General features: G+C 49.8%; 1 protein-coding gene across 1 annotated transcript; it reads left to right on the top strand.

Moving 5' to 3' along the window:
• Window positions 1-494: 494 nt before the first annotated feature.
• Window positions 495-22,423, top strand: Lss (lanosterol synthase). Its single transcript, XM_052744621.1, has 22 exons — window positions 495-577; window positions 759-927; window positions 2,485-2,623; window positions 4,184-4,292; window positions 4,881-5,002; window positions 5,679-5,775; window positions 7,167-7,302; window positions 7,826-7,934; window positions 8,368-8,486; window positions 9,337-9,434; window positions 10,118-10,145; window positions 11,486-11,542; window positions 12,144-12,215; window positions 13,140-13,190; window positions 13,681-13,830; window positions 14,431-14,527; window positions 15,148-15,253; window positions 16,662-16,727; window positions 17,387-17,467; window positions 18,292-18,462; window positions 19,564-19,642; window positions 20,175-22,423. The coding sequence occupies exons 1-22, from the start codon at window positions 564-566 to the stop codon at window positions 20,304-20,306; spliced, it is 2,202 nt and encodes a 733-aa protein (XP_052600581.1). The 5' UTR covers window positions 495-563; the 3' UTR covers window positions 20,307-22,423.
• Window positions 22,424-22,436: the final 13 nt, after the last annotated feature.

The raw sequence follows: 22,436 nt of genomic DNA, 5'->3' as shown, positions 1-22,436 counted from the left end.
TGGCCCTCTTCCCAACCACGTCATTGTAGTTTCCTCCTCTCCTCCCCGGAGTCAAACCCCTGCCCCACGGTGGTCTCATCCTCTGTCGTGGCGCCTTGGCTTCCTGCGTGGCTCCTGTGGATCACCGAGCCACTCTAGTTTCGGCTCTCACCTCAGGCCAGTCTAGCCTCCTCGGTGCTTCTCCGGAAGCACCCGTGGCTTCCGCGGCCTCTTTCCTGCAGATGTCGGAGGGGCCGTTCTTCACCAGCCCTGGAGACATCTCACCTAGAACATCCAGAGCAAGAAGCCCAAGCCACGCCCCTCCCACAGGCCCCGCCCCCACGCTCTTCCCGCCCCCGCAGGCCCCGCCTCCTGGGAGCCTTGCGGTGTGGGGCGGCGTGCGCCCAACCACTGCGGTTGCGGTGCGACTGCCGTGCTCCCCGCGTGGATGCTCTGATTGGCCGCACTGGCATCGGCCCACCCAGCTGTTCCGGTCGGCCGAGGCTGGCGCCTGCGCAGTGCGCTAAGCTGTCAGTCAGGTAAGGCGCTAGCGAGCCGGCGGCGGCGGAGAGTGCGGTGCTGTCATGACTGAGGGCACGTGAGTCCCGGACCCTGGGCCTCCCGCGGGTGCTGCTGCGAGGGACGCGGCAGGGGGGGTGGCGGGGAAGGGGCCCGGGCGGCAGGGTGGCATGGCGGGTGGTCCTGCACGCCTGGGTTGCAGGCACCCCCACCTGGGCGGAGCCTAACGAACGCTGCGTACTGTCGCTTGGCCCGCTCAGGTGTCTGCGGCGTCGAGGGGGACCCTATAAAACCGAGCCGGCCACTGACCTCACCCGCTGGCGGCTCCGCAATGAGCTGGGTCGGCAGACGTGGACGTATTACCCAGCGGAGGACGACCCTGGTCGAGAGCAGACCGGGCTAGAAGCCCACTCCTTGGGACTGGACACAGTTAAGTGATGGGATTCCTCAGGTACCATTTCACCCGGTGCCTGGAAGGGACCACAGACCAGCCTCTGCCCTGCTTTTCCTGAGCCAGAGCCCTGAAACAGTAGACGGCCTTGTTCAAAAAGCGGGCATCTCGCCAGGAAACAAATGTACACGGGGTTGTGGTGTAACACAAAGAAAAGCTAAGTGTACGGGGATGAGGAAGGACTGAGGGCAGATAATGGATGTGAGTTATGGAAGAAGGTGTAAAGCCAGCTGTTTTTCTAGTTCTGATCCTGTCATGGGGTTTTTGTTTGGGGTGGTGGATTAATGCACACAATACATTGGTACTGAAGTATAGAATTTAAGGTTACGCGCTTCACAGCTTCCTTTTCAAACGCCAAGTTCATTAGAATAGACTTGGTGTCTGGTTAATTTTGGTGTGTGATGTTTTTATTTATTTGCAAGCTTATAATTTTTTATATAATAAATAAAGCTTATATTTTTAAAAAATAATAATAAAGCTTATAATTTTTTTTAAAAAGAGGTGTGAACCTGGACATGGGGCATCTCTGTAGTTCCAGCCACTCAGGAGGCTGTGGCAAGATCTAAGTTCGAGATATGCCCTGGCAACTTAGTTAGACCTTGTCTCCAAAAAAAAAAAAAAGCCAAGAAGCTGGGTGTGGAGGTGCAGGCCTTTAATCCCAGCACTCAGGAGGCAGAGGCAGGTAGGTCTCGGAGTTGGAGGCCAGCCTGGTTTTACACAGTAAGTCCTAGGCCAGACATGGCTACGTAGTGAGGCTCTATCTCAAAACAACAACGAACAAGCGAAGAAAAAGAAGCGGTGAGCAGCTCAGTGGTTGACTGTTTACCTAAGTTCAATCTCCAAAGCTGAAAACAACAACAACAAGTGTGGTACCGTGGGGGCCATGCCTCCTTCCAGAGACATGAATTACAGCAGCCCTGGTTGGTGCATCAGTCCCTTCATCCAAGAGACCCGTGGAAGAAGTTGCACCAATTTGCTTTTATTTTGAGTACTCTGCTTTGATAAAAATCTTTGATTTATAAGGGAATTACAAGGATGGGTGTGATTTTGTTTGTATTCATAAAGTACTTTGATCTGATGTTCTGGTTGTGTGCATCCATGCATCCATATCCATATGAAGTTCAGCTAGTCATAGACTAGTTAGCTACAGGCTTCCTGTGAGTCCTGACTGTCAGCAAACCTTCTCTGGGGATCCACTATGCTGTTGTGTGGGCCCTGCCTGAGAAAGGGAGAAAGTCCTCCCTCCCACCCCCAGTATCAGCTGGGCATCAGTGCCCTGCCCTATGTTAAGGTGTTTTGAAGCTTTGAAGAAATTTGTAGATCAGTAGCTGGAAAGTAAATTATGACAACATGTGAAATTGCTTTTTTTTTTTTTTTTTTTTTACTTTTCTGGGGTGATATTGTCATCAAAGACTCATTTCAGATTGAAACAGTTCAAAAATTTAAAGTAAATTTAGATTCGATATTTTTACTTGGATTGTGAGTGAGGAGGGTTCCAGGCAACCTCAACTCTCATTTTTTCTTTCCCTTTGCAGAAGAATTATTTCAAAGACTTACCTAAAGCTCAAACAGCCCATGAGGGGGCCCTGAATGGAGTAACATTTTATGCCAAGCTGCAGGCTGAGGATGGACACTGGGCGGGTGATTATGGCGGTCCACTCTTCCTCTTACCAGGTAGGAGCATGCCAACCAAACTCAAGGGGGAAGACTGTTCCAGATTGTTGGAGGGTGGGGTGGGGGGCTTGACCTACCCTGGTCAAGCAGGCTAGAACCCAGCAGCGCACTGGAAAAGCTCTGGGGGAAGGTGGCCTTGTATCCCAGTCATCCTGCTGCCAGGGTTAGGGAATGGTGTTAGCCCAGGGTAAACTGGTAAATACTCTAATAATGGAAGCTAGGAGGGGGGGATGGGTGCTCTTGAATCCCAGTGCAAGATGGCACTCTAGGTTTGGCCCAGCCAGTGCCAGGGTACTGTAGATAGGCAAGGTTATAGGTGAGAAGCTGGTATCCTTACGGGTGCAGTCTGAGCATTACAATATCGCTTGTGAACTTGCTGTACAAGGGTGACTGAGGGGGTTCTGGGGGGGTTCTGGGGGGGTTCTGGCAGGGAAACCACAGGTCCAGGTTGGTGAGTGGTAATGGGATTGCATTTGAACACACTGGTCTCTGATCTAGTTTGGATGTGTAAGACTTTTTGCATCCTGGTAATGTTTCTCTAAAGAAGCTCGTATTCATGCATCAAGACCCCTTTCCTCCTTGAGTTTTAACTCTTATCTCAGTAGCCTGAATTCTTACGAAAATATAGGTTTGCTTCTGTAGTAGCTGCCATATGATACCCTTCCTATGCCTTGCCGTGGGCGTATGATATGGAACTGCTCTGAGTGATGAAGATAGGAGCTGTACACCCAAAAACCAGGCTTGGAACGAAGGTTTCTTGTCTCATGTCGTCTCTCCCCATATACAGTAGCACATACGTGTAAAGAGTTTATAAAAAGAACAGTAAAACCTAAGCAATAACTATTATCCTGTCTAGGGTTGCCATTTTAGTATTTCAATCCTAAGCAGGTGTTAAAATAAGACCTGATCGTCCCCTGTGGTCCCATTGATCTTGAACTGCCTCTTCTTAGGCCTTCAGGGCACTTGTGGGAGGCCTCTTCAAGGCTCTGCAGTGTTTCTCTGACCCAGACTATGGTATGGGTGCCAGGCATAACCACTTGGGCTCTGCAGCCTTGGCCTGGGAGTGTTAACTGTATTCTTCCTGGTGTTTCCAAAGTCATTGGGCTTAGGAAGAATGGTGTTTGTGGGCTTGATTGCATGGGAAGGAAAGCCACAGGACAGCTATGTGTCAGGATTAAGGTCCTTAAGAAGAAGAGCTTGGTGGGCTGGAGAGATGGCTCAGAGGTTAAGAGCACCAACTGTTCTTCCAGAGGTCCTGAGTTCAATTTCCAGAAACCACATGGTGGCTCACAACCATCTGTAATGCGATCTGGCACCCTCTTCTGTATACATAATAAATAAATAAATAAATACCCCCCCAGAAACCACATGGTGGCTCACAACCATCTGTAATGCGATCTGGCACCCTCTTCTGTATACATAATAAATAAATAAACAAACAAACAAACAAACAAACAAAACAAAACAACAACAAAACCTGTCCTTAAAAAAAGAGAAGAGCTTGGGCTTAGCAGTGCTGAGCACCCGTTCCTAATATGGGACATCCTTCTCACCACCCAGGTCTCCTGATTACATGTCATGTGTCACATATCCCTTTGCCAGCTGGATACAGAGAGGAGATGGTACGGTACCTGCGATCAGTGCAGCTCCCCGATGGCGGCTGGGGCCTGTGAGTGTGCCCAACTGCACATTTGTACATGTGTGTGCTTGCATGTGTTGTTATGTAGCTCTTGCTTGGGTTTCCAGGCAGCTGTTGAGAAGTGGGATAACTGCAACCATGGACCTGGGGTAGGCTGGGAGAAAGCCTGGCAGAAGGAGAGCAGGCTGGTACCTATGTGAAGCCTGGCCATGGTTTTGCCTCTCATGCTGTGAATGCGTCTCATGGTTGGGAGCCTCTTGAGACTCACATGCCAAGTTAAAGCCACTGCATTTTTAAATTGTGGAGGCAGCAGAGATGGCAGCAAGTGTAGGGGGCCCCCACAGATCCATCTCAACCCGCTTTCCTGATGTACACACTCTGGGAGCAGAGGGGTAGGCAGACCCTGCCCAGCTGGTTTTGAAGCGATTGGATGTCTCCTGTTGGGTGGACTAAACTTTGCCTGGGTGTTCCTACAGCATGCTTCCTGTGTTGTCATGTCGATGGGAGGTATTACAGCAATCTTTTCTAGGCAGACTTCACTGCCAGGATGGTTTTATTTCGTAGAAATAGTGACAGATGACAAAAGCCCTTTTCCAACCAGTCTCATATTTCCATTAGGCATATTGAGGACAAGTCCTCAGTATTTGGGACCGCCCTGAACTATGTGGCTCTCAGAATCTTGGGTATTGGGCCTGATGATCCTGACCTTGTACGTGCGCGAAACATTCTTCACAAAAAAGGTAAATCCTGTATGATGTGTGGAGTTTGTGTCGTACTGACATAATGAGCTCTTGTAAATGGGAATCAGTAAGATGCACCACCAGTTGAAACACTGGGAAAAATACATGAGTACATGGAAACTGTTGAGCTGCTTAATAATTAACAATATTAATAATAGTGACTATTCATTTTAATTATTTTAAAAGACTTTTTTGTTTTGTTTTGTTTTTTGAGACTCTGTGCAGTCCTGGCTATCCTGGAACTCACTCTGTAGACCAGGCTGGCCTTGTACTCAGAGATCCACCTTCCTCTGCCTCCTGAATTAAAGGGGTGTGCCACCACTGCCAGGCTGGAGACTTATTATTTTTATGTATATGAGTGTTTTGCCTGCACGTATGTCTGTACACCACATGTATGGTATGCAGTGCCCATGAAGGCTAGAAGAGGGTGTCAGATCCTCTGGAATTGTAGTTACAGATACGGACCTTTGCTAGCCACCATGTGGGTTCTGATAACTGAACTCAGGTCCTCTGGCCAACTCTCCAGCCCTAATTTTATTATTTTTAATTAATTAATTTCTGTGTGTGTTTGTTTTTGTGAGATGTGTGTGTGTTTATGCCACAGTGCACATGTAGAGGTCAGAAGACAACTTTGTAGAGTTGTAACGGTAGCTAATTTTTCCTTTTCTCGTTCCAGGTGGTGCGGTGGCCATCCCCTCCTGGGGGAAGTTCTGGCTGGCCATCCTGAATGTTTATAGCTGGGAAGGACTCAATACCCTATTTCCTGAGATGTGGTATGCCTGCCCTCTGCCTGTTGTACTGCCTTCTAGTGGATGGATGGGACCTAATGGGGTGGGTTAGCCTCTCACTAGAGGCCCTTCATGTGCTCTACAGATATATAGAAGGGGACTCTCTGTTAGGTAAGAGCAAACTGTCAAACCACCTAGCTCTGTAGCAGACCCTGGGGCCCTGTAGGGTGCTTACAGAGGCCATTGTGTGGCTTGGGCTTTGTGAGGATAGACAACAGAGCAAACCTGGCAATTACAAAACCTTGTGTATTTAGGAGTAAAGGAAAGAGCCTCTCCCATCCCCGTATCTTGTTTTCTTAACTGATTTGTGGTGAATGTTTAGGAAGTCCTAGGTTAATCATTTCACCAATGAAGACTTCCATGTGCATCTTTAAATTTTGTTTTGTTTTGTTTTTGTCTTCAATATTTACTCAGCAGAATCAATGCCTATGCCTTACTAACTGAAACCTATGGTCAGTGTCTTTATCTTTTTTTTTTTTTTTTTTTTTTTTGGTTTTTCGAGACAGGGTTTCTCTGTGTAGCTTTGCGCCTTTCCTGGAACTCACTTGGTAGCCCAGGCTGGCCTCGAACTCACAGAGATCCGCCTGGCTCTGCCTCCCGAGTGCTGGGATTAAAGGCGTGCGCCACCACCGCCCGGCTCTTTTTTTTTTTTAATATCTTATAAAAGCGTTGGCCCCATATGTAGTGCATATATAAATTTACCCCCAGATTACACGTTCTGGTCGGTAAGCTCTCCAGAACTATCCAGAGTTCAGAAGAGCCTGCTATCCTCCTGAAGACAGAGTTGAGGGTTCCTGTAGTAGGTAACTTTCATATGCAGAAAGATAGGATGTGAGGGGCCACTTGAAAGAGGACAACAGAGTCCTGAAACAAGGACTGAAAGGCTTTGCTCTACACCTGGTTGAGTGGGGATAAGTGGAAGATGTGGCAAACGCCTGAACCAGTGAGGGGTGTGGAGAGAGCGGTCCATGTGTGGGGCAGGGTGGGTGTACTGTTACTTGAAGTAAGGAGGTATACTAGAATTGTGCTGTCATCCAATGGCCCATCATTGGCAGCTCTACTGGCTAGATGCTAGACTTGCCTGGGGAGATGCAGGCAGAGGAAGGCTTTGCCGGGGTAGAGTAGGTTGCTCAAGCTGGACTGGAGAGGCTTCTGGTCCATGTCCCTACATTGTAGGGCTCCACACATGACTCCACATATGTGGAACACAAGCTCCACAGTCATGTGGCATTAGAATGCGGAATGCAAGTGTGCACAAACATGGATGAATGCACTCATAGCAGCATGAGTGTCCATGCTTGGGAGGGCCCAAGGCCTCAGGGATGTTAGCATGTAGGCTTATGTCCTCTGTCCTGCTGACACATGCTCTCCTCTAGGTTGTTTCCTGAGTGGGTACCTGCCCACCCCTCCACCCTCTGGTGTCACTGTCGGCAGGTCTATCTGCCCATGAGCTACTGCTATGCCACTCGGCTGAGTGCCTTAGAGGACCCACTGGTTCAGAGCCTCCGCCAGGTAAGCCTTATGATCGATCTCTAGGGACCTTGTAAGGAAACGGCACATAGTCTCTGGAGCTTAAATGCATCTCGGTACTCTAGGGTCCTGAGGAGTCCCTGCCTTCTCTCCTGTAAACAAATGATAAACTGCTCATGGGGACCTGGAAGGTGTCTGCCATTGTTCAGTGTCCCAGTGCGGCTTGGAGAGTTCACAAGCTGCAGTCTTAACCTATGCTTGCAGTTTTTGTTCCTGGGAAAGAGCCCTGAGGTGGACTTTGGAACAGGGTTTGCACTAGAGTGGGACTTAGGCCCTTAGGGCTGGGACAGCGCCTCAGATTAGCTGTGGTGTAGCTGGAGTAACTGGGACTCACACCCTATAGTGGTGGTTCATTGGGTGTCTCCACCCCTGAGAAAGGCTGTGACCCAGAACCCTGAGAATGTACAGCTAGAGACCACTCCTGGTTAGAGCCCATCCATCTTCCGTGTCTGGGAGGCAAGCCTGTTGCTTCTGCTAGGCACTCAGGTATCCCCCTGCCCTTTAGGAGCTCTATGTGGAGGATTATGCCAGCATCGATTGGCCAGCACAGAGGAACAACGTGTGCCCCGATGAGCTGTACACGCCACACAGTTGGCTGCTGCATGTGGTGTATGGTGGGTGCCTGCTGAGGGCTGGGGGAGCCTGGGGAGCACACAGTTAACTCATTCATTCTGGCTCACTCTGTCAACGCAATAAATGGCCTCTGTGCTGTGCCCTGGAGTGGGAGCTGGAAAGACATAACCTTGCTCTGGTCCCCCAGCGAGGACCAGCTACTGTTAGGTGATACCCCCTCACCTAGAGTCACCTAGGTAGGGCAGGGCAGGGTCACGGTGGGAGGTGTGAAGTAGCCCTTCCTAGATGGGAAGGGGGAAGCACAGATGAAGCAGAGTGAGTGGGAGGAGGGATCTCAGGGGAAACGAGAGGCCAGATGCTGGACTGTGCAGGACCCACTCCTGCTTGAAGGACTAGGACACAGCCTATCCAGGAATGCCAGGTGTCACTGTCACTCCTGTTGCTGAGCATCCATTAATGCCTTCTCCCCTGCAGGGATCCTCAACCTGTATGAACGTTTCCACAGTACCAGCCTGCGGCAGCGGGCCATCAAAATGCTGTATGAACATATTGCCGCCGATGACCGGTTCACTAAGAGCATCAGCATTGGCCCGGTCAGTGCCCCGACCCCCTAGTGCCTGGAGCAGCTTTGGTGGCAGTGAGGTCTTGTCAGATGCCCTAGGAGCTGGCCTCTATAGAGTTAGGAATGAGGCAGGCTTATTTCCTAGATCCTGGCACATCTCTGTTTGGGTCAGTGTATTGGAAGCATGACATATATTCATTTTCTGGGCTCCTGTTCTCCTGCCTGGCTCGTGTCTAAGACTCTGAGTACCTCCTGGAAGACTGCTTCCTGAGCTTTCTGGCCAACTGGGTGGGGTGTGTTTTTTCCCCTTGCTCCCTCACAGATCCCACCCTAGATAATCCACCTTACACCCCTTCTGTAAGGTTTATAGGTGCCTAGGGGTGCAATGAAAACAGCAGGGTCCTCATGTTCTACTTCTGGTCTCTCCCATCCGGCTGGAGAATGCCAGGCCTCTAGTTTCTGATTTTGCTTTGCTTCCTGGGCCTGGCCAATTGTGCATGTGCTTTGCTTTGGGACCTTAAGGAGCACAGGCCTGAGGCTGGATAGTCAGCACATACTGGCTAGAGCTAGTAGAGACCCAACAAGGAATCTGTCCTCACAGATGGGAAACAATCAGGATGTGGGTTGTAATATTGGTGATGATACTGTGGTGGGTTGACCATGGGTTCTCTGGATAAACCGAGCTTCTTTCTTCCTCTCTGTGGACTTTCGGTCCTTCTTAGTCACACCTTAAGCTGGCCCAGAATCTTGAATGACATTACCTTCAGTTTGAATCTGGGGACGTGAATGTATAGAAAACACTTAGGAAGCTCCTTTTAGAACAGATAGGACCCTGCCCCAGAGTGAATTTGCATGGGTCCTGATGGCCACGTATCCTGCAGATCTCAAAAACCATCAACATGCTTGTTCGCTGGTCAGTGGATGGGCCGTCCTCCTCTGCCTTCCAGGAGCACGTCTCTAGGATCCCAGATTACGTTTGGTGAGTGTGACTGGGATGTGGTGCCAAGTGCTGACCATAGACATGCAGCTATAATGCTGGGCCCCTGTGCCTCATCTAGTTAGGGGTACCAGGGTGTCAAACTCCTGAGAATATTTTACAGAATCAGAAGCACTGCCAATTAGATTGTCTTTGGGAAGATTTTTTTTTTTTTTTGGTCTAGCAGTAGCTATGGGTTATTCCAAGAGCCAGGAAGCCTGGAACAGTCTTAGATTGTTGTGAAGGCCGGTGGAAAAGAGGCTTGTCATCCCTGGACTGTGCCCAAGGTGGGGACTGTCACAGAGACCATAGCAGGAAACCATGTGCTCATAAAGGCCGTCTTCTCTCTGGCGGTGTGGTGTGAGATGAGGATAGCAAAGCAGACCTGGCTGTAGACGCTTCTGCTTACCCTGGCACGGGCCAGTGCCCCCTGGGTAGGCCACCGTCTTGTTCCTGCTGGGTGTAGGCCTTGTGCTTGTGAACCCAGCTGCACAACACTGAAGTCAGCGTGGGGGCAGCGGGTTGTGGGGGCGGCGGGTTATGGGGGCGGCGGGTTATGGGGGCGGCGGGTTATGGGGGCTCCCAGCGGAGATCCGTGTGCTCTTGCTTGTGTGTATCTCCTGATGGACAGCTAGAATTCCAGCTGTCACATGGTCCCTGACATCATCTTTTCTTATCCCCCGTAGGCTGGGCCTTGATGGCATGAAAATGCAGGTAAGGGCTGGAGAGCTGAGGCTGCTGGCTCTCTTTGTAACCCTCTCTATTTATTATGATTCAAAAGTGACAGTCAGGCATGGTGGTGGCACTTGCTTGTCGTACCGCCACTCAGTTGGTTAAAGCACAAGGATTGAGTTTGGGGCCAGACAGTGCGGTACAGCAAGACCCTGTTTCTGAATTTAAAAAAGCGTGGGGGGTAGGCAGGGTTGAGAAACCATCTTCAGTACAGTTCTTGTGATAAAAAGAGAAAGACAGAACCCCCCTTTAGCCCTCATGTCTGTGGGGCTTTGAGTACCTCCTGGTCTCTGGTTGCTGTATGTTCTCACATCTGTAGTCTTTCATCAGGGTGGACGAAACTATGACAGATCCAGGCTTGGCTCAGACCTTCCAGAAACCTTCATCCTGTTACTGTGATAGAAAAATGGCTCTGGGTTGTCATGGGCCTCTCTGTGAGGCCGTCTGGAGGCTCCTCTGGCAGGTCTCTGGGAGCTGTGTGTTCTCAGCTCATAGGATAACCCTAGAGATTGCCCTCTGTAGCCACAAGTACAGGAGGAGCCTCCAGGTCAGAGGGGTGTGCCCAGGCCTAAAAATTGATCCTTTCTTTGGTACCTAGTGGTAAAGGAGGGCATATCTGTAGTTTTTCAGAGTAAAGAGGAAGTGGTTTGCTAGGGATAGCACATGATGTATGGCCATCTTTTGCCTAGATCCTTCTAGGGCTCTGGCCAAAGGGTAGTCAGTGAAAATGCTTCTCTCTGGTCAGGTGTTTTGCTGGGATCTTTGGCCTCCAAGGAGCTATGAGAGAGCTTAGGGTCTGTGATTACCCTGTAGTGTTGAGAGCTGGAGTTTCTATCAAATATTTAGAGATTCTTGGACAAAACCCACTGTGGATTTGATCATCCATTTCCTGCACTGAGACCCAAGAGTGTTGTCCAGAAAACCAGGGTTCTGGGTGGGATTTGAAGTGGACCTTCCTTTCTCTGTCGGGGCCACAGTGATGTATCAGCTGGGTCCCTGCCACCTCGGGCATACTTGGAAATGGAGGGGCTTTGTTTCTGCTTGTCCCATGACTGGGGTACCCTGCTGTCATGGGGTGTTGAGGAGCCTTCAAGGGATCACATGATCCTGGCTATGTCCTGAGAAAGTGCTGTTCTGCTGGGGCCTTCTCTGTTACCCACGTCTGCCTGCGAGGTTTCGGGTTCTCTCTGACCTCTGTCCACTGCTACAGTGCACAGTGCTCAGACTCCAGGATAGGGCATTAACTGGGTACTTCCCTGACACCCTCGGATTCTAGGAGTCAGTGGATGGGGTTGCTATAACAGCTTGTTCTTTGTGTCCAGGGCACCAATGGATCACAGATCTGGGACACCTCATTTGCTATCCAAGCACTGTTGGAGGTACGTGGCTCTATTTCTTTGTGCAGGCCCCATCTGATCTTCCTCTGTGTGTGAGCCGCGCATTCACCCTGAGAAAAACGATGCTGCTCTCCATGTCTTCTGTCCCCGGAGCTTCCCATTTGCCTGGTTTCCAATCCCCTGTTGATGTGGAACCTGGACACTAAACTGGAGTAGGGCTTTGGGAAATAAACCTAGGGAGAGAGTGAGCAGGGTGGTACCTGGGCTGGCTGCGCTTGAGGCTCTTAGAACATTAGCTGCTACTTGAGCTAGAGGGGAAGAGTGTTTCTCTGCAGGTGGGAATGAGAGCAGTGAAATCCTGAGGGTGTCTTTGGACAACCCAGGGCCTCGGCCAAGTTGGGCTGCCTAAGGTGAGGCCTGATAGAACAGGTGGAACTTTGGTAACTATCCAGGGCGGTCTCTTCTGTCCATTCTAGTGTTTAGCTCTGCCTCACTGTCTTTCTGTCTGTCTTTAAAGCTGAGAACATCAGGAAACCCTAGAAAACTCTAAGGTGTGTCATTTTCTGGGGGGTGGCGGGGGGCAGCAAGATGTTGCCAGGACATTGGAGAACCAACTTAACAATGCTTTCCTACTGTCTTCTAGGCAGGTGCACACCACAGACCTGAATTTTTACCCTGCCTGCAGAAGGCTCATGAATTCTTGCGGCTTTCACAGGTGAGGCTTATGCCCCTCTGCATCTGTCCTGCACCCTCGCCCCTCAGCTGGCTTTCTTGGTTGGTTCTGCCCTGCCTTGCACCATGTTGGTGCTCTGACTGTGGCCTGTGGTAGCCCATCACCAGCCAGTGATTTCTGTTCTTCATACTGAAACATGTGTGCAGAGGGGCAAAGCCAGCCTAGGGCACAGTCAGGAGTTGTGTCCTTGAGCACCACAGCCTGCTCACATCCTAGCCATCTTTGAGGTGCCTTGGGCCAGTAGAATTTCTTCACCCTAGCCTGTGGCCACCTTCTGAGACTGTACAGCCATCTGTCCTGCCAGATCAGTGTCTCTCATTCCTGCCTTCTGTATCCACCTATGGCCCCCATCATGTACTGCTTTTTTTAGGCTGTCCTTGCATGCCCTGCTTCAGACACAGTGGATGCCTCCAGCCTTGATCCCACTGGCCTCCTCCTGCTTAGAGTCCTCATGCCCCTAACTCCCTGTCCTCTGAACCCACTAGGATGCAGCTTCCTTAGGATCCTCTGTGTAGCTGATGTCCATGTCTGTTTAGGGCTGTTAGGGAGTGAGTCAGCAGTGTCTTCCACAGCAGGGTCTGATCCAGGTCCTACATTGAATGATGCGTCTTTAGCCTGTCTGAATGGGCCCTACTGCACATACAGAACTGTTTACTTTCTCATTGAGCTGAGTCCTGCAGCTCAGCAGTAGTGAGTAGTCCCTGAGCCCACGAAGCTGGGCACGAGAGTGGATTGTTTAACCCTCTCTGGATGATCTTATTTCCTAGTAGTGATAAGGTGATGGTCTCATGGGTGCCATGCTACACTGACTTAGGCTAGCAGTAGATTCAGCTCCCAGATGGCAGCACAGGGTCCCAGGTGCCAACATGTTTCTGCTTTCCACATATGCTCCTTGCTGCTCTCCAGGTCCCAGACAACCTTCCTGACTATCAGAAGTATTACCGCCAGATGCGCAAGGTATGTGTGGGCAACCCACCCAAGCCCAAGCTCAGCTCTCTTCCCTCTGAGGAGGTCTTTCTGGCTTTTTGCTGTGCAGATGCCTCACGGTATGGGCTTCATCATCCCTTGAGACAGACTATGCCTCTGTGGCCATGCCTCAGGATAGTTCAGTTATCTAGCTCACAGAGATGCTGAGCACAGAGCTGAACAGTGAGCTGGAGTGTTGAAATCAAGGCAGAGGGTATAAAGGACTCATTATTAACCAGCATTAACCTCCTTTGCTGTAAGGGCTTGCTTATAGGTGCAGGCTGTGAAATGAGACATTGACACAGCTGCTTCCTTCCATAGTGGGGTCCATAGGGCACCTGTGCTGCTGTTTAGGTCCCAGATCACTGCTGAGATTTGAGGGCAGTCAGGATGGGCATGAAGTCCTAGACAGTCCCTGTGCTGCAGCTCAAGTCTATGGAACTGTGCAGGGGAGGAGCACTCTTACACTCTGTCTCTGTAGGGTGGTTTCAGCTTCAGCACACTGGACTGTGGCTGGATCGTTGCTGATTGCACAGCTGAGGCTTTGAAGTCTGTGCTACTCCTGCAGAAGCAGTGCCCCTCCATCGCTGATCACATCCCCCGAGAGCGGCTCTGTGATGCTGTGGCTGTGGTGAGTATCCTACTTTGTGTTTACTTCCACTTCTATGGTTCTGTCTTAGCAGACTTAGGTTAGGGTGTAGGAGCATCAGAATCTAAGACTGTGAACCCTGGGATAGAGCCAGGGTTAGACATTGGCCTGGTATGTGCGTAGGGCTCGGTACTATAAGAGATGGTGCCCAGCCAGTCCCAGAAGTTACAAGGAGGCTGTATGCTCCCTGGGGCTTTTCTTCCTGGCTTTAGAGCTCAAGGAACTTCCCACATCTGTGCTGAGGTTTCTGCAGGTCTCATTTGGGAGGGCTGGTAGACTTTGCTGGATATCTGAAGGAAAGTTGGAAATGTCTGTTCACTTTTGTGCAAAGTCCTTTTAGCACCTCTGCTTCTTGTGTATGTTCTACTATGGAGATGTGCATTTTCTTGACATTGGAATATGTCTCCAGATGTTGTGCCATAGCAGCTGCATTGAGTACCTAAGGGCTCAGCATGAAAACTGGCTTTTTATCCCTCATTCCTGTCCTGTTGGTTGTCAGTCCTGTGGTGCTTTGGGAAGGTCATACTGTAAGTTGTGTGCTCAGTTCTCAGGTCATTCCCCTCTTGTTACATTCCCCTCTAGTTGTTGGAGATGAGGAATTCTGATGGAGGATTTGCTACCTACGAGACCAAGCGTGGGGGGCATTTGCTGGAGTTGCTGAACCCCTCAGAGGTCTTCGGTGAGTGGTTGACTAGCAGTTTAGTGTATAGGCCAGGCCTGGCATGCTGGCAGGTCTATGTAGAGCCCTCTGTGAGCCTCAGAGTATGGAGTACCTGTATCTTGATGAATGACTGCGGTTCTGTCTCAGGCCGTGGAGACTGTAAGCTGGGTTTACACTCTCCTGCTTATTCACAGGGCCTTGTGCTGTGTGGAGGCTGCCATGTGCCTTTCATATGCTCAGTGACTCCCAGCACTTGTAAGGACCTCTGTCAAGGGCTGCTGGGTCATGGCTGTGCATTGTCACTGAGGTTCTAGTCTGTCAGGTCAGGTTCTTTCCTCACTGGTTCTGGTACCTGCTCTCCCCTTCCTTCATGGCTTCTAATTATCCTATTCTTTGGCCTGTCAAACATGTTTTTTGGGTGGTGGTGGCAGTAGTAGCCTGGCTGTTTTGTGTGTGTCTTGTAGCATAGGTGTGTAGTCCCACTCTGCTCACTGTAGCCACATTGCCCAGGTTGATCTTGGGATAACATTCAGATGTTAGTACTGCATGCTTCTACACTCCTGCTCACCACGTTCTGGCCTGAACTATAGACCCTGGCCCATAGTAGAGCTCAGGTGCCTCCTTCTTTCCCTTTCTAGGAGACATCATGATCGACTACACATATGTAGAGTGTACCTCCGCAGTGATGCAGGCTCTGAAGCATTTCCATGAATACTGTCCAGACCATAGGGCCCCAGAGATCAGGTAAGGAAGGTGAGGCCAGGACTGAGCAGGGGGGTCACAGCTCAGCCATAGCATTCTCTGACAGTAGACCTTGGCTTCCCACAAGGGAAGTGTGTGTGAGTGTGGTGTGTGTGTGTGTGTGTGCGCACTCTGGTCTGGGGAAGACAGTACAACTGTAACACAAGAATGGGTTATTTTTCCTATCTTCTTGAACATCTTCTAAAATGAGCATTCATGTCTAACTCTGCCATCAGTGTCCAGTTAAATAGCTGCTAAGTGTTCTTCACCTTGTTTGTGATGGTTCTTGAGTCTTGGAGAGGTTGGTGTAGCTGTTCATTTCTCCCCATCTATGGTTGAATATTGGACCATTATGACATAGCAACAATTAGTTTGTTTCAGGAGCATGACTATGAGTCTTGGTGGTATACCTCTCATTATTAAAGTTTCCTTCCATGATAATGAAGACTGAGGGCAGCAGTAATGTAAGGGTGTAAACACAAATTTAGAAGGCAATTTGATAGGCATATCATATCCATTTAATAAAACAATAGCAATAGCTTCCTCATTTGGGCCTATGATTTCCCTAGCCATGAGCTTTGAGAATATCACATGTGAGTTTCCTTCTGTAGAGGGAACCTTACATCACACAGAAAGCAGTAAAGAAATTAGTTGCTTTCTATGGCTGAAACATCATGACCAAGGCAACTTATAAAAGAAAGAGTTTAATTGGTCTTACAGTCCCCAAGGGTGAGACAGAGGAATTGCACTGATGTCTCATGGGGGCAAATGAGATCAGTCTGAATGCTATTAACTAAGCCATCTCTCCCAGCTTACTCTTTCTTTACGTGTATTGTCTTATCATTTGTTTTTTGTAAACTGTCTCAATGCTAGGTAGGAGTGGGCTAATTCTCTAGGAGCTGTTAGGCAAGCCCCTCAAACCACAAGGCTATCGCCACTGTTGTTGGCTGCAAAACAAGATAGTCCTTAGTGTTAAAGACACCATATACTTTGGCAAAATTAGGCTAAGACAAAAGTAGAAAATCCTTCCCTGCTAGCTGGCTTTCATAATACTGGAAGGTGGCACGCAGGCTGTTGTTGTTGTTTTTTAATCTAGTTCATTTTATATGATTTGTTCAGGCCCATGACACTAGTGTTATTTTATTGTCAGTGGCTTTGATAGTTTTTCAGAGCTACTTCCAATGTGGTCTTCACCTCCAAAGTCTGTTTTCCTTTCTGTTTCCTCTGAACTTTGACAGGCTGTTTGCCCCTTCTGTGTCCTATAGATTTATATATATTTTTCCTCTTTGAACATTTGTTTTGATCTGTTTGAAGGGGGGGCCATTCTCACTTTTCTGAGACCATTGTGTGGTCAAGGCTGGGGAAGGCATTTTGTCTGCAGTGTTCACTGGGTTAACTACCCGTGTTGCAGGGAGACCCTCAAGCAAGGCCTGGAGTTCTGCCGGAAGAAGCAGAGATCTGATGGCTCCTGGGAGGGGTGAGTAGGCACCTGGGCTCACCTGCAGAGGGGTTGGTGGGAGGTGATAACATGCACATGGGATTGGGAGTCTGCCCTTGCTACCTGCTTCCTGGGGGCTCAGGAAGTACTTCCTGGTTGGTCATGTTCCTTGGCTGATGCTTGCTCTTCCCTCATGCTGAGAGCTTGTGTTGTAGGGAGCAGTTGGGTTACATACGGAAAGGGCTCTGCGGCCTAAATGTGGTTTTCCGCCCTCTTGTGTGCATCAGCAGTTCTTTTGTGTCTTGCGTGGAGGAAGCAGTGGCTGAGCCAGGTGAACAGTGCCACTTTAAGCAGTGTTCACATTTGCACTGTCTGGGGTGTATGTGAACGCTGCTTTTAGCAACTGCCAACATCCCTTCCCCCGCTTTGCTTCCCCTCCTCAGCACTCCGGCCTCTTCTCTCTGTCTCTTACTTTGTCTTTGGTTTTGTGAGACAGGATCTTGCTGTGTATTTCAGGCTGCCTTTAATTAGCAATCCCCTGTCTTAGCCCGGTGCTGGGAATGCAGGGATGCACCACCATGCTCCGTCCCAGTTCTGCCCTCCCTTCTTGAGGTTGTCGCAGTACCCGGGTGGAGTACCTGTCCTCTCACTTGGCATGCAGACCGAGGCTGACCTTCTTCTCTTTTGCCTCCCTCTAGCTCCTGGGGAGTTTGTTTCACCTATGGCACCTGGTTTGGCCTGGAAGCTTTCGCTTGCATGGGGCACACCTACCGAGATGGGTGAGTGTAGCTTCCAGGCTGATGTCAAGTGAGGGCCTTCCTTGCCACGACAATTGTTTGGGCCAGTTTTTCCATTGCTGTGTTGAAACACTGACCAAGAGCACCTTGGGGAAGGAAGGGTTTACGTTAGGCTTGTCCTTCTAGGTCATAGTCCATCACTGGGGGATGTTAGGGCAGGAACTGAAACTCAGTCGGCTTTCTTACACAGTGGGCTGGACCTTCCCACGTTCTTTAGTTGGTGATCTCTCTTCCCAGGTGACTCTGGGTTAAGTTGACAGTAAACCAGGTCAGTAATGCTCTGCCATGTGTTTTTTTCCCTTTGATATTTGATTTTATTTGTTTAATATCTTTAAACAATGAGGTAAGATCACTGATAAAAAGGGAATTCTAAGGACATATTTTCTTGGCTCATAAGCCTTGGCTAGGCATTACTTCAGAGTCTTAGAAATCTCTGTTTCTCATCCTGAGTGAGAAAGGACTGGGGTCTAGACCAGGAAAGGAGGGCTTGCTTCAGGCCCTGTCTGGCTGCCTAGCCAGTGCTTCTAGATCTAGTGGGTTTTGGGAGTAGGGATGTTGTACTAAGCAAGATGCAATCCAGGGATCCTGGGTCTGTTTCCATGTGCCCACATCGTCAGCCTGCATGTGTCTGTAGCTGCAGAGTATTTTTCTCTGTGCCCAGTAGCTCTGTGAGACATGTGCACCTGTATCCACTCACCTCTGCAGGCCCCTCCCATGACCCAAAGGCAGCCTGTCAGAGTAGGATATAGAGGCCTTAGATCCTCCCAGGACATGATGTCTCAAGTGTCTTGTCTTGCTCTCTACAGGACTGCTTGTGCAGAAGTGTCTCAGGCCTGCAACTTCCTTCTGTCCCGGCAGATGGCAGATGGAGGTTGGGGGGAAGACTTTGAGTCCTGTGAACAACGGCGTTATGTGCAGAGTGCCAGGTCCCAGGTCCACAGTACATGCTGGGCCCTGATGGGCTTGATGGCTGTCAGGTAAGGGCAATGGCACCCATCCTCGGGCCTGTATACTAGGTCGCTCAACTTTGAGGAGGTGGGACCGGGTACGTACAGATGTGGGGAGAGGTGAAAGGAGCCACGGGACTGAGCCATTCTTCCTCTGTAACTGTGGATAGAGGCAGCCTCAGAAACCACCTACCCTATTCCTAGGTAGAGAGACTTACCTCTTAGACATGGTCTGTCTGTCCATTGGTAGTCAGTACCCGTTGGCAGAGCAAGAGAAGCAGGGGTCCAAGGCAAACAGATGAGTGATATGGGCTGTGGTGGGGAAGCTGCTTTCCAGGGTGGAGAGAAAGTGCTGCCTCAGGATCAAGAGCACAAGACTGTAGCTGCTTTTGGTCCTCTTGTGTCCATAGCTTGTACTGAGCTACATGTACTACACTAGTGAACACAGGTATACACATGTATGTGTATGCACTTGTAGGTGCATATATATATGTTTAGGGATATGCATGTTCGTGTTCACAGAGGCATAGGTATACGTGTGCACGCGCACACACACACACACACACACACACACACACACACACACACACTCGCACACGCACACATTTGTATGTGTTGTCTTAGCCTGTGTTGCCACAGTATACTTGAAACCACTTGGAGATCTTCCTAAAATCCCCTTAGTCGGCGTATACAGGGACCCCAAGAGCAGGGTAGTCATCGGTCTGTCCCGAGTCAGCCCCCCACTGCTGGCCTTGCTCTGTCAAACCCTTAGTCCTTTTGGTGTCTCGCTCTTGCCAGCCAGTGCATCGGAGCACATAGCTTCTGTGGTTTCCAGGGAGCAGAGTAGGCACCAGACCTCTCGTTGGGAATCTTATCAGCACCTTGTGCCAGCCATGTCACCTTGTCAACCATGTCCTCTAGGGATAGAATCAAGTGTACAGGAAGTGTATGCCCCACCTGACCATCCCCATGCTTGTCCATACTCTGCTTCTCGGGGCTCCTGGAAAGACTGCAGTGGGAGTCTCGAGTATTCTGGTTGTTAAGGTTTACCTGTCATTGCCACAGTATTTGGGGATTTTTGTCCTTCTCCTGAGATGCATGTTTGTTCAAGCCTGTCTTCTTGTCCCTCAGGCATCCCGACATCAGTGCTCAGGAGAGAGGAATCAGATGTCTGCTGGAGAAACAGCTCTCCAATGGAGACTGGCCTCAGGTGTGTGAGGGCCAGGGGATAGTGGTTCCCGCATGGATTTCCAACTTGCCCGTTAGTTTTCACACACTTTCCTTTGCCCATGTTCCACTCAGGGTGCTTTGGAGATCTGGGATATGGACACTGTCAGCCAGAGGCTTGCCATGGTTGTAGAGCTAAGATGTGTTGCTGGGTCTTAAAGTGTTGAGCACATTTTGCTATTTGTAAAGGGACTGGTTGGGGGAAAGGGCTGGATAGCTGGGGTTTTCTGCAGAACCTTGGCTTTACCATAGTACATGTTGTGTGTGGTTCTTCACTGACAAGACGTGCGGATGGGTTTCCATCTGTCCCTGTGGTTACGATGACTGTTCGAGACTACTGTTCCAAGGAAGAGTGTTTTCTTCAGCTCTAGTCTCTGAGCGGGGACCTGCGCTTCCCTGTCTTTGGCTCATCAGCTCTCCCCAAGCAGCCTTGCTCTGGGGCTGGGAAGTTCAATAGTCAGGACCACCATGTGGGGACAAGCTCCTTAACTGCTCTTTCTTCTGTGTTCTTCCAGGAGAACATCTCTGGGGTCTTCAACAAATCCTGTGCCATCAGCTACACAAGTTATAGGAACATCTTCCCCATCTGGGCCCTGGGCCGCTTCTCCAACCTGTACCCTGACAATGCCCTTGCCGGCCGCCTTTGAACTCATGTCTGCCTGTGCTGCAGCTGGCCAGCATCATCACCATACAGGTCCAGGCAAGACTGGGGGTTCTTAGCCCCAATCTCGGCCTTGTTCTCTATTTCTGTAGACCTGAGGCTGGGACTAGGGTCAGGGTTGGTATCTTTAGGCACTTGTCAGTATAGGCTTAGTTCCAAGACTAGCTTCAGCGAGAAAGGGAACCAGATAAACCTTGAAATCCAGAGAGGCACACTGCACTCTGTAGCTCCTGGGTACATCCTTCTTGAGGGACTGAGGCTGGAGAGTTTTCGTGTCCAGTGACTTCCCTGTGAGGGGAGCAGTGGCTTCTTCCTCTCCTCCTTTGTCCACTGTGTAACGGGCCTCTGACCAGACTTCTGTTTGCTGGGCTGGCGGAGGTATGGCGACTCTATGGTGCTGGTATGTTCAGAGAAAGGCTCAATGGGGAGTGAGGTGGGGCCCTTGTTCACTGTGCCCTGAGCATGGCTGTTACCTGATCACTGTATGAAATGCCTGTTTTCCAGAAAGGAAATACAGACTTGCTTTATACTAAAACTGTCACTAAAAGTCATTTAAATGATCACCGACTCCCTTAATAAACAGACATTTTGGGGCTAGAACAGTGGCCCAGCAGTAAAAACATGGACTGCTCTTTCAGAGAACCTGGGTTTGATTCCCAGCACCCACTTGGTGGCTAACAACCTTCTATAACTCCAGTTCCCAGGGGACCCAATGCCTTCTTCTGGCCTCTGTGGGCGCTGCATACATGTTGCATAAACATACATGCAGGAACAACACTCATAAACACAAAATAAACATAAATCTCTAAAATAAACTATTAAAAACAAAACCCCCAGGCATTTCATCCTGGGGTGTCCTGCGGCTGTGTGGCAAGGAGCCAGATGCAGCGTCCGATTCTGCCCCTAGATTGTGAGCCCGTACACATTGCACTGGTTTCTGGGATATCGGCATCCTGGTCTCCTGTCATCTTGTTGAGATAGAGAGGCACACGTGGGAAGCCACACATTTTAGGGGTGAGCTCTCAGTGCCTGATTTCTAACTCTGTGTCTGTCCAACATGCAGGCGGAGTTCGGGGCTGATAAAGTAGTAGTTTCTCCTTGAAGTTACTGCTTTTCTTCCTGGCCATGGTGAGCAGGGTCCAGCCTGGTGCCTTCTCAGTCTCATGCTCCCTATCTCTCTTACATTCTGGACTGGTGGTAACACCAACTTCTCCCTGGCCCGCGGTCTTCCCTCAGATAAACGGAGAGCTGTGTCTGATCCCCTTTCCCTGCGCAGGACCCTCTAGGCCTGCCTTCTGCCATGGTGCAGATTCCCTGAGGCTTTGTCATCGGCTGCCTGCCCACCTCCCACCACTGTCACCTTGTGCCGTGACCCCCAGGGCTCCCCTCCCTTAGATCGTAACCTGTGCTATAACACACAGTTCTTAGCCTCTGCCAGTAGCAGAGCAGATAGATGGGGAATTACTAGGTCTGACCCTAGCAGCAGCAACTGGCCCTTAGAATTCCCAGTCAGGACCAGATCACTATAGAAAATACACTGACACTTACAGGGCCAGTTCCCTTAGTAAACAGACTTCTGATAACACATGCTTTAGACTGTAGTGTGTCATTCTTATTTTGTTTTGTCCTGCAGACCAGTCATGCTGTAGAGCTGTCAGTGTGCAGGATTACCAGTCCCAGTTCAGAGAGTTCCCCAGGCTCACCAGATAACGGTCCAGAAGAAGCCCTTAAAGATCCTTGAAATGAAAGTTTTAGCTTGTAAGGAACAAATTTAGAATGTGCTGCAAGCTTTTCCTGTGGAGTCGTAGTAGATTTCCGGTATTCGCCGAGATGTGAACCTCAACACTCTTTTTTGAGGGGTTCTTTAGTAGGAAATGTTGACACTTTTTCCCTCATGAAACGATTTTATATGTGGTACTCACTATGACATGATACTCACTATGTAGTCCAGAATGGCCCCAAGCTGGAGGGCCATCCTGCCTCCATCTCCTGAGGATTGGGTTATAGGCATTGCTACCATGCCCTGCTGAAGGACTTGATGGAAACTCCTCTCTGACAAAGTATTTTTTCTTTTCTTTTTTCAATAAATTTTTGCTGATGCCATTTTCTTATTCTC

Source organism: Peromyscus californicus, unplaced genomic scaffold, assembly GCF_007827085.1.
Source record: "Peromyscus californicus insignis strain IS unplaced genomic scaffold, ASM782708v3 Scaffold_19__1_contigs__length_69161282, whole genome shotgun sequence".
Lineage (NCBI taxonomy): Eukaryota > Metazoa > Chordata > Mammalia > Rodentia > Cricetidae > Peromyscus > Peromyscus californicus.
Note: the sequence above shows the minus strand (reverse complement) of the source record. Positions and strands in the feature narration are given on the sequence as shown.

Excerpts from the sequence above, each read along its gene's own strand:
- Lss (XM_052744621.1), top strand. Across the intron at positions 15,254-16,661 it reads CATAGGGCCCCAGAGATCAG|GGAGACCCTCAAGCAAGGCC; the intron begins GTAAGGAAGGTG and ends CCCGTGTTGCAG. Across the intron at positions 17,468-18,291 it reads GGGCACACCTACCGAGATGG|GACTGCTTGTGCAGAAGTGT; the intron begins GTGAGTGTAGCT and ends TGCTCTCTACAG.